Below are 11,285 nucleotides of genomic sequence, written 5' to 3' on the forward strand. Positions count from 1 at the left end.
AAATCCACACATGCATATAATTATGCTTTCTGTGTAGTTCAAACATATAAAGTTGTATGACACATTTTGAGACACAAAGTGTCTGCAGAGACTTCTGTGACTCTGACACTCGTGGGACCCCAGTTAGCTCTTTTCCAGGCCAGGATACACAGTCTTCTTCTGCTGTTGGCAAAGGACTGGGATCCCCTGGGAATACCGAATAATTCCCATTAATCTTTTTTGTCATAGTCTTGTTGTCATATCTGCTCAGGAGTTTGTGTTAGTTGTGCACACACTTCTACATTAATGGAATGGAGAGAAAACCCATCAATAAATTAACTTCCTTTGCAGGACTGATTTTAGTTTTTGTTACTGTTTACTTGCATTTATAGAGGAGGAACTTTTGCCCAAACCAAAACCAATCTCCTTTTTACTGTGAATAAATCATGCACCGCCTGTTTAGATTTCACCTCCTTCACACTTTACCAAAGAAAATTATTATCTTAAGTCTCACATTGACAATGCTCTTAATTTAGAAGTTTTGTTTTATGAATATAATTCTTTTATGCTTTTAAATGGCTTAGATGTAATTCTACACCTTTACCTTGTCACACAGCCTTGTTTCATACGCCCTCTTGTGGCAAAAGTTGTACCAACTCTGACGAGTGCTGTCTCTGCATGTAAACTGACAACAATGAGCATTTAGAACATACCTTCTAGAATATATTAGATATAATCTTCAGCATATGAAACTATACAAAAATATTACATGAACATTTGCAGGAAAACTCAACCCCTCATAATCACTGATTTGTTTAAAATACCTTCATTTGAAAATAGAATAAATGTATAAAAAATGTAAAAACAGGTTATATAAACAAAAATATGTGATCTGTGACTGAATATAAATACATTGATTCTATTGTTAAGTCACTCTGGTCTTTAGGGTAATTTTACTTTTTTACTTTAACAGCTGTTTACCCCCTTACATTGGTGTACTTTAATGGGGCACACTTTAGTGAATTGATGACGTTATAGTTGTTTTTAACTCCATTTGACAAAGCTGAGCAAACCTAAATGTGCCCTCGTGGGAGACCCGTTCATGGCTGGCCAACAGCCATGGCTCCCTGCTCAAACTTGCCCACACAATCTTCTCTAGCTTGCTTGCACTAACCTCTCCTCATGGCTTGCTAACCTTTCATTTCACATAACTGTAACTGTACAGCTCCACCCCACATGTAGACTGGATTGGCTCCTGAACATAGTCTGTGTAAAACAGACAGGCTGTCTGATCTCGCCTTTCTTAGGCTTTTCAAAGCAGAAAACCTCAACTTTACTGCAGCATTGATGGCTGATTTTGCTCTTGATATGCTTTGTAGCGCCTAAACCCAAAGACACTTTAATAAAGTTAAAAACTTGATTTTTAGTGGAGGGAACCTTTAAATAAAGTGTGGGGGAGCTTTGATAGAGCTTTAATCACACAATGATGAGAGACGTATATCTCCTATAATGAAGTTTTCTGATTCTCAAATTATTTGAGACTTTTCTGGTTTATATTAGTGTAAACTGGGTATATTTGGGTAGAAAAATATGCCTGGACAACACTGAGACAGATAGCTTGTTGTTCAGGTAAAAGGCAATAATCAATCCAGATTTACAGGTCAAATAAAAATCAGGCAAAAACAAAATAAGCAGGCCTCAAAAGTACAGACAAAGAGAGCAAAGACAGTCTGCCAGAGGATGGATGGTGGACCAGAGGTACGAGTACTGAGAGATTTAATGCACTGAAACAAGTGACCAAAACAGATTGAGCCACTGAGATGCAGATCATCTCCTGACATCTTTGGTGTTTGCATTTCTGTTCAGAAAAGGCATCACCTTGTCCTCTGAGCAACTGATTCAGTTGTTTCCATATTCTAATTAATCGTATTGGCTAAATGATGAATTCATCAATTGAGGAAATAATCATTACTTACTGTAAGAGAATAAGCTAAAAGGTCCCTATAAAGATATTTACTTAACACTCTGTTTTGAATTACATGATGACAGTTCTATCATTTTCATTTTATCCATGCAGATAGACTCAGTTCAACAAAAACTAAATCATTCAATGTAAATATAAAGTTGGATTCTTAAAATCAGATGTGATGATGTAAGAGGTTCTAATTCTATTATGTCACAATGAACCAATCCAGAATCTTCTAAATAAGTTCAGAATTCCAGCACTTTACATCCAAACATCTCCAATAACCTCAATAAAACAGCACAGAGATGAGCAAACAGGGAAATGTCTCCAGCCCATCGAACTTCAGCAGAGGGGAAATGAAAAAAATGATAAATGACAGCGCACTCGCCGTGATAGCAGAGCTCCACCAGGAGGAGAAACTGTGCGATGTAGTAATCAAAGTGGGTGGAGTTGAGTTCAACGCGCACAAGATCATCCTCTGCAGCTGCAGCTCTTACTTTCGGTGAGTAGGTGATCTCAGCAAAGGGGAAATGTCTCAAACTCTTCACATGAGCCAGCAAACAGGTGCAAACATCCACAATGTGTGAACCAAATCTGAAAACCAAAATGCAAAATAGGGTTTAGCTAACCGGTCTCCACTCAGGAATATGATTTGGTTAATGTTACATCATTCAGATGTTTGGCCTTTACTGTATAGATAGTTGTATTTGCAGCATGGGAAGGCAATGATGTGGAAACCTGAAGTCTTCCAGGCATAACAACAGGTTAAAGGTCACGTGGGAGAGGCTAACTTTTTTTTATTTTTAGCTCCTTTAAGAATGGGTGTAACATCTGTGCTTATCCATCTTAAACTTGGTTGAGCAGGATCAGGTTTTACATGATGTTGATGGTGAATAAACAAATGTTTAAGCTGCTGAATCATTGAATTCTGTGTTTTCATTTGTGTTAGAAGCTGAGAAAAAAGGTTGAAGAGAGCAGTTTCATGCTTGTGTTTTCATGTTAGTGTGATTGTTTCCAAAGGGTTAGATCTTGGTTGGTTAATGCAAATAACATATCAGATTACTGTATAAATCGAACATGTTTGGACAGAATATTTACATTCTGCATCTATAATTCATCACCATACAGTAGAGCTGTTACCCCGTAGAGATAACCCAATGTCACATGTGTTCACATGACATGAGAACAAAGAAAAACGAAACTATTGTGTTAATCTCTAAAATTGGACTTTTAAAATCCATGTAAAATTGATTGACTGTCCTTCCAAATCAAACTTCTCAAAACTAAACAAACAAACTCTTATATTAGGTTGAAAGTCACATTACTCTGCATGTATATGTTCAGTTAGATGCAAGGTGCTCTGCACATGCTCCATAGTTTCTGTCCCAGGCTTTGACTCACAAGGAACAGAGTAAGTTGGTAACAATTTAGAATAACCACAAAAGTGTTGTGAACATCTTCCTCTTCTTCTAAAGAACAGTTAAGCGTACAGCAAGACCTATCATATCATGTAGCCAGCTGGTTCAGCTGACCCAGATTGAATACAACAAACATGCAACTAGTGTGAACTATGTAATATATGTAACTATGAGTATATGTGAATGCCTGTGTGAACATGAATGTAGGCATTTAATAAGTTTGCACCATATTTAATTTAGTTAATGTCCAACATGCTGGTATTTAAGAAACTTCTGATGCCAGAAGATATACATGCCCAGATTTACGGAGCCATTAAGCCAGGGGAAAAGAGCTCAATTTACTACTAAAAGCATGCCAAATTTATCTTTTTATAATGGTTTGAGTAAAAATGTATACTTCATCCTACTTTAGAAAGTAGGGATGATCCTATCCCAGCCACAACCTGTCCAAAATTTGATCTTCTCTGCTTGTCAGTGTTGATTTTCTTTTTAGATATGTCCACCAACACCAATGACATGCCAATATCGTTGTGCTAAATTATACATGTGTTTGTGCACAGGTGAAGAGGTATTTACTGTATGTACAATATGTGTGGATATGTACTTGTGTGTATATATATATTATAGTCTATGGATATGTAAAAAATAGTTAATAAATAAAAATCCTGATCCCACAGCACTCTCTTTACTGGTGCCTGGGCGACTTCAGTAAAGGAGACATACTCCATCCCTGGAGTGTTGCCTGGGATGATGCACCTCATCATCAACTATGCCTACACCCGCTCTGTTCCAGTGACAGAAGATAATGTGGTGGATATTTTGGAAGCTGCAGACCAGTTATTGGTCCCGGGAATGGTTCAGGCCTGCTGCTTCTTCCTGGAGGACCGGATAAATCTGAGGAACTGCATCAGCATCTGGAGGCTTGTAGATTTCTACCACTGTCCTGAGTTTAGGGACAAGGTGCTCTTGTTCATTCTGCACCACTTTGAAGAGATAATCTCCATCTCGCAGGAGTTTCTGGACCTATCAGAGCACCAGCTGGCTGCTATAATCGACAGCGATCACCTCAATGTGAAAGAAGAGAACATGGTGTTTGATCTCGTCCTCCAGTGGATTAACCACCTGCCCGACCAAAGACGAGGTCAACTCTCTATGCTGTTGCCCAAGGTAACCAAACAGCAAGTTAACTGTAGCTATATTCAGCTTAATATAGTTTTGATTGGGTCAGTTTTGGTGCTAAAGGTTGCCTGAATCCAGCTTATTGGACAGCCAGATGTTTTATGTCGTATTAGTCTGCCTGTAACTACTGTCTTTACTTGTTCAGGTGCGTTTAGGCTTGATGAGTGCTGACGACTTCAAGAGCAAGGTGATAGACAATGCCATGTTCAACAACAGCATTGAATTCGTGTCCGTCATGAATAATGCAGTGATGGCTTATATAGAAGTTCAATCCAAAAGGCTTCCAAATTGTGCCTCAAACAACCCGATGAGCCGCCCTCGTCTGCCTCCGGTGAATTTACTGGTCACTGGAGGAAAAGATGACATCACTGCCGCCAAAAGCTTTGAGTTGTATGACATCCGATCTGACCGCTGGGCTACTCTGGGAACTGGTATTTCACTTTCTCACCACGGTGCTGTTGTCCTGGACGGTTATGTGTACCTAGTAGGAGGCTGCAAACGGGAAGCTCACTTGAATACTGTGCAAAGGTTTGACCTTCTCACTTCCACATGGAAAAATGTGGTACCCATGAAAAGCGCCCGCTGCTACGTCAGTGTTGCTGTGCAGAATGGGCTGATTTATGCCATGGGAGGCTACAATGGACATACTTACCTTAACTCTGCTGAGTGCTACAATCCAAAGACTGACCGCTGGACCATGATAGAGCAGATGAATTCAAGGAGATGTGGGGCCAGTGCTGCTTCTCTACATGGAAAGGTATGTTAAGTGGTTACAAATGAAAGATCACTGAGGTTATTCTTCTTTTATTAATCAACAAAAGATTTTTTTTGTTAAAGTAGGGTCATTTCTTTAAATCAACAGCTTTATTTCTTTAAATCAACAGCTGGAGGATGTACGTTGCTGTTGCTGTACAAAAGACAGACTTTCTTTTATCTTTTAAATTGGTCTTGAGCAATAGTTCTATAGATTTAAAGGTCTTTCAAAGTTTTTCTTTGGACATTGGCTGCTTTTTCACTCATCTTCAGTGCAGTCATTGTACCTGAATATGTTTTGTGTTTGTTAAATCACTTAACACTGACTTATGAATCATTCGAGAATAAAAAAGGCTCCTAACTCAAGGGATTAACCAGTGTTGTATCGACACATAACAGACAACTTAGCAAAGGACCAATTTAAATTGTGTCTTTAGGCACTTTGTTGCCTAAAAATCCAGCAAAGACCTGACACAGGACCTGAGAGATGCATCTGGACCTTCAGCTGATCCATCTACTGTTGGCCCAAGCCTCATCAGAAATGGTCTCCATGGAAGGGTGGCTGTCAAGAAGCCATTCTTAAGGAAGGGAAACAGGGAGAAAAGGCTGAGCTTTGCCAAATGACACAAGAAGTGGACTGAAAATCAGTGGCAACAGGTCTTATGGAGGGATGAATCCTCCCCAGAGCCCGGACCTCAACATTATTGAAGCAGTGTGGGATCATCTGACAGAGAACAGAACAAAAGGCAGCCGACATCCAAAGAAGAGCTTTGGGATGTCCTTCAAGAAGCCTGGAGAACTATTCCTGAAGACTCCTTAAAGAAATGACAGAAAGCTGGTCTCAGAGGGTTCAGGCTGTGTTGGAGAATAAAGGAGCTCAGACCAGATATTCACTTTCAAGCTGCTTAGAACTGTACAAACTCTGTTTCTGCCTTATTTTCTGTACTTACATTTATGTTTGACCGTGTTTCAATAAATCACTGCAGCTATTTCCTGTTTTCATGGTAATAGGCAAAGAAACAAGAGGTGGCTAAACACTTTTGCACAGTACTCATGTCACTGTCAAAGCAAAGCCATGTGGTTGATGGATATGTTCGTCTACCCAAGGGACAAGTGTCGAAACGGAAGAAGCTTTGAACCAACTACAGTCTGTCTAACCAAACCGATAGTCATTATGAACAAGATCCAGACTTCTTTTAGGGAGAAGGGAGAATCTTACAGCTCAGCACTCCACAAACCTGCCAATGTGTCGGGAAATGTGATGAAACAGTCTTTCCTAAAACTAATTTGTAATTTGTGTTGCCCAACCAGACAGTGAGTGTGTAAGAAGTTATGTAATAACTGTTTCAAATTGGTCACACACTTGGGTTATGTGATTCTAAGTCTTTAGACCTTTCACCACCTCTTGTCTAGCCGCCTTGAGATAATTATTTTATTTGTTTATGAGTATAAAACTTGTGTATCTGCCTTTGGTGTCTAATGTTGCCTCGACTGAAGCGTTGGGGCATCAAAGCTGAATAACCTCCTGCGTGGATCTCAGGGACGCATGGGCTATGACCTAAAAGCACGCCGCGGGAATTAAAATCAGTGGAAAGCAGGGAATTTTCCAAAAGGCGTGTGAAGTACGATCAAACCATGAGAAGAAAATTCTCCTAATCTGATGAAACACATACTGAATGGCTCAGCTGCTATTCCCAACAGAGCGTGTGAAGGAAACCGAAAACTCTGTTAAAAGTCTTAAAACGACCTAAACAGATTTTAGTAAGAGAATAGAATCTATTTTTGAGATATATCACAACCATGAAACATGGAAAACATTAAAAGTTCTAAAAAATTACTTTACCCTCAGTAGCAGTTGATAGTGGCGAGTGGGAACACATTTTAGTTAATCAAGTAAATTATCTTAAAGAATATGTTGTTGATCAGAAAGAACATGATGAAACCTCCACAGTCCGTACAATTCTACCCATAATTAATTTTTCCTTCAAAGAATGTCACTTATCATGTGCAAGCTAAGAATTCTGTGATAGATTTAGCATCTATTTTGCCTTCAGATGCAGTTGTCTCCATAATAAATGCAATTGTCAACAACCTGTCTGCAGATATATGTTTGTGGAGGTTTCAACGGGCATCGCACCCTCGCCACAGTTGAATTATTCGATCCAGATGTCAACCAGTGGACCAGGATCTCTCAGATGAGCTGCTGCCGGAGTGGCCTGGGCGTCGTTGCCTACAATGGTCGAATCTATGCAGTAAGTAGCAGAAACATGTCGCTCAGGTTGAGTTTTAACATGTTAGTGATGACTGGAGAGCCACTTTCATTCAGTGAATATGTAAGGAGACAGCTCGTGGTACTAATATAAACTATTTTGTTGGAAAAGGAGTAACTCTTAATGACCATCATACGAAACTGCTATAGAACTTAATAATGATCACAAATACTTGCAGACCCTCTGCTTTCTGTTACACTGTCATCTTTAAATGACGAAGTAAAGAAGAATTTTCTTTATGACTGAATGCACTAATTCACAAAATGGAAAATGTAATAAACAGGGCACTAATAACTTATAAGATGATAGTTAATGTTTGCAAGAATGAATATATATTTAGAAGCTCTTTTAAAGGATCAATAAGACATTAATTTACTTTCAAGTCTACTTCACAGCACTAGTAACTAGTAGCATGCTATCTTTATAGCTTGGTACCTACCAGTTAACAAGCTAATAAGTTAGTTATAAAACTGAACAACAAGTTAATACAGTACATTTAAATTAGCTTTATTCTATTTATTTCACACTGTAGATCTTTTGTCTAGTACATCAATTGCTTTCTTGTCTCCTGTGCAGCTTCAAATTTTTGTTGTTATCATGTAAAACTTGAGTCTGACACATCAGATCAAAACAACCAAACGCTTCATTTGCTCACATTAGAAATGGCGTCCTCTGAGCTACATATGGCAGAAAGGAAACTTGACTCGTATAACTGCTTAAACATTGGCGCAAACATCAAGCTCAAGTGTTTTTGTTTTTCATTTCTGGGTCACGTCCAGTCAATAACGCAACAAAACTTTCTGAGAACATTTTGTCTTTTCCTGACTGGGTTTAGCCAATTGCATCACTTTGTTAGTGTTAGAAATAAAAAACACTTATAAAACAATCACAATTATGGCTAACCACCTTAACTGACACCATTTTGACACTTCAAATGGAATCAGTCTCACTAACACCACAGTTGGCACATTAGAATAGAAAAGGATTGAAGAAAACAAAGAAACTAAAAATCAATTAGCAGACACATTAAAAAGACAAAATGTGATATAAGAAAGAGTTACAAAGTATCTTTACAAATGTAGAAAAAGAAAGTGTTACAGTGGAAAGTCATAACATGAAAGTTTGCACATGTTCAGCTTCGCTGTTTGAGCTGGTTAGACGTGTGGATGGCCTCAGGGAAGAAACCATTCAGGCATCTGGTTGTTCTTGCTTTGAATGATCTCTAGCATCTGCCTGAGAGCTGCAATTCAGACAAGAAATGAGTGTGAACAACCTCTTAGCAGTGTTTGGGCTCTGGAAGGGTAAAGGACATTTGAAATATCTTCCGGGGAGTGAAGGGAGCAGGCAGTAATGTTTGTGCTACGTTAATAACTCTGCTGAGCAGCAGCATACCACACCGGGATGCTGTATGTCAGGAAGCTTTCTACAGAGGAGTGGCAAAAGTCATCCAGCAGCTTTTAGGTCACTCGGGATGTACAAATGCTTCTGGGCCTTTTTGATGAACAGCTGTGGTGTTTTCAGACTGACCAAGATGTTGACTCCCAGGAATTTAAAGCTATGAATCCTTTCCAAAAAGTCTCTGGTTATGAATAGTGGGAGGGTTAAGTGCTACCTCTCCTGATGTCTGTATTCACTTATTCATTTTTCATACCAACATCTGCATATTCAAAGTCACAGGTGGGCTAGAAGCTATCCCAGCTGCCACTGGGTAAGAGGAGGGTGCATCCAAGTCCATCATAGGGTCAGAACCAAAGTCAAACAACCATGCCTGCTCACATTCACACCTATGATCAATATAGAGTCATGATCTAATCTAACATGCATGTTTTTGACCAGTGGGTGGAAGCCAGAGCAGTCACATATTCTTTGGACTTAATTATAGGCTGTCAGCATTGCTCAGATGCTGTTTGTATCAACCAGTTAACCTTGTTACCAATTTTTACAGAAGTCAACTCACAAAAAGTAACAATGAAAAAAGAAAAATGAAGTCGTAATACTTCTTCATTCTGAAAGAGTTGACTCATACTCCACTTCCTCTCTCTTAGGTTGGTGGCACACGTAATGGCAGCACTCATCTGCGCAGCGTTGAGGCCTACAACCCTCACACCAACAGGTGGTGCATAGTGCCATCCATGTACAACTGCCGCAGCAACTTTGGCATCGAGGTGGTGGAAGACCAGCTCTTTGTGGTTGGAGGAGAAGACAGTTTTGGCATTATGTCAGCTGTGGAGTGCTATGATGAGGAGACCGGTATGTGGTGTCGGGTCTCTGGGATTGAGATACCCCGCAGTGGCCTGAGCTGCTGTCTGGTGCACGGACTGCAAAACATGGCGGAAACATTGTTCCCTCGAGGTTTTCTAATGCTCCCCAACATGACGGAGGCTGGGGGAGGTTCCAGCTGACCCCCAGCGTTATTCCAGAATGTCCTTCTACTTGGCATTTTGAATAAAAACTTGTTTGCATTTTAAAAGAAAATTCCTGTAATTTTCCACAATATCGAAACTAATAATTTTCCTGTTTCTCATGCTTATTCGGGGTCTTATTCGTCCTTTTTTCTGGATAAATACACTACAATTACCGTATTTTTCGGGCTATAAAACGCACCGGGTTATAAGCCGCAATATCAATGACTGACTGCTAACGGGTCTATTTTCATACATAAAGCGCACCGGGTTATAAGGCGCATTAAATTAAACAAAACTCAGATAAACTTTATTCAACTCACTTGTTGTACTGCGTGACTGATAGCGCTGAGTTTGAAATCCGCTTCGTAAGCATGTTTCTTAACAGGAGCCATTTTTGGTGCAGCGGGTATAGAAAATGAATGAATGAATGCACACACCTTAATGCTGAAGCACAGATCGTATCACTCCGCGAGGCTCGTGACTACGGTGGCCGTAATGCTCAATCCATCAAGCAGTGCAGCTTCGTAGCTCACCAAGGCCGTGCTCAAACATTTTGACAGATTTTTGAGCGCCGTGTACCACATAAAATAGGTCAGAAAACACAACGAGAATTAATTCATACGCACCGCACCGCATTTTAAGGCGCCCTGTCGATTTAATTAAAGGATTTTAAGTGCACCTTATGGTCCGAGAAATACGGTACCTGTTTCTTCATCAGTATGACCGATAACAGTTCACTACATTATTCACTACACCTGCACCCATGGATATCAAGGTTTGCTGGAGGTGGGGAGGACCCAGATGCAGAACAGCAGACTGAAGGCTTATGGAAACTTGACTGGAGATTTATTAATCCAAGAAAAAGAAAAAACTGAAGCCAAAAACTTGGCTGAGCCAGGAAAATCTAAACTAAACACAGAAAACAAAAACTAAAGACAAAAACAAACCAGATGGTGAGACACATCTGGAAAGAACAGACCACCAAGAATACTAAGAGAGTTGCAATGGCGAGGGATCTGTCAAGGACTGAGATTAATCAAGGGGAATATATACCGAGGGGAATAAATGAGGAAGTGACTGCAGTCGTGGCAGAGGAGCTCAGGACCAAAACAGGGGAGCTGAGGATAACCGGGAGTAATGACCTGAACAAGAATCTAAAACACAATACAAAGTATAAACTCAAACAAAATACCAACTAAGAACCGAGAACAGAGAACAACCAAGGAACCAAGAAATAAATAAACCATAGAAAATCATAGGAAAAATAAAAAACACAGAGTTCAAAGAAACTACTAACTAAGAGCAAAAAAAGTAA

At 39.7% G+C, this 11,285-nt stretch overlaps 1 protein-coding gene across 1 annotated transcript; it reads left to right on the forward strand.

The window, feature by feature from the left end:
* The first annotated feature begins 2,250 nt into the window (after positions 1 to 2,250).
* Positions 2,251 to 9,967, forward strand: LOC140302966 (kelch-like protein 10). Its single transcript, XM_072381512.1, has 5 exons — positions 2,251 to 2,447; positions 4,041 to 4,530; positions 4,688 to 5,299; positions 7,398 to 7,547; positions 9,611 to 9,967. The coding sequence occupies exons 1-5, from the start codon at positions 2,251 to 2,253 to the stop codon at positions 9,965 to 9,967; spliced, it is 1,806 nt and encodes a 601-aa protein (XP_072237613.1).
* The last annotated feature ends 1,318 nt before the right edge of the window (positions 9,968 to 11,285 follow it).

The sequence above is a fragment of the Leuresthes tenuis genome, unplaced genomic scaffold (assembly GCF_036924035.1).
Source record: "Leuresthes tenuis unplaced genomic scaffold, fLeuTen1.0.hap1 SCAF_3, whole genome shotgun sequence".
In the NCBI taxonomy this organism is placed as follows: Eukaryota; Metazoa; Chordata; class Actinopteri; order Atheriniformes; family Atherinopsidae; genus Leuresthes; species Leuresthes tenuis.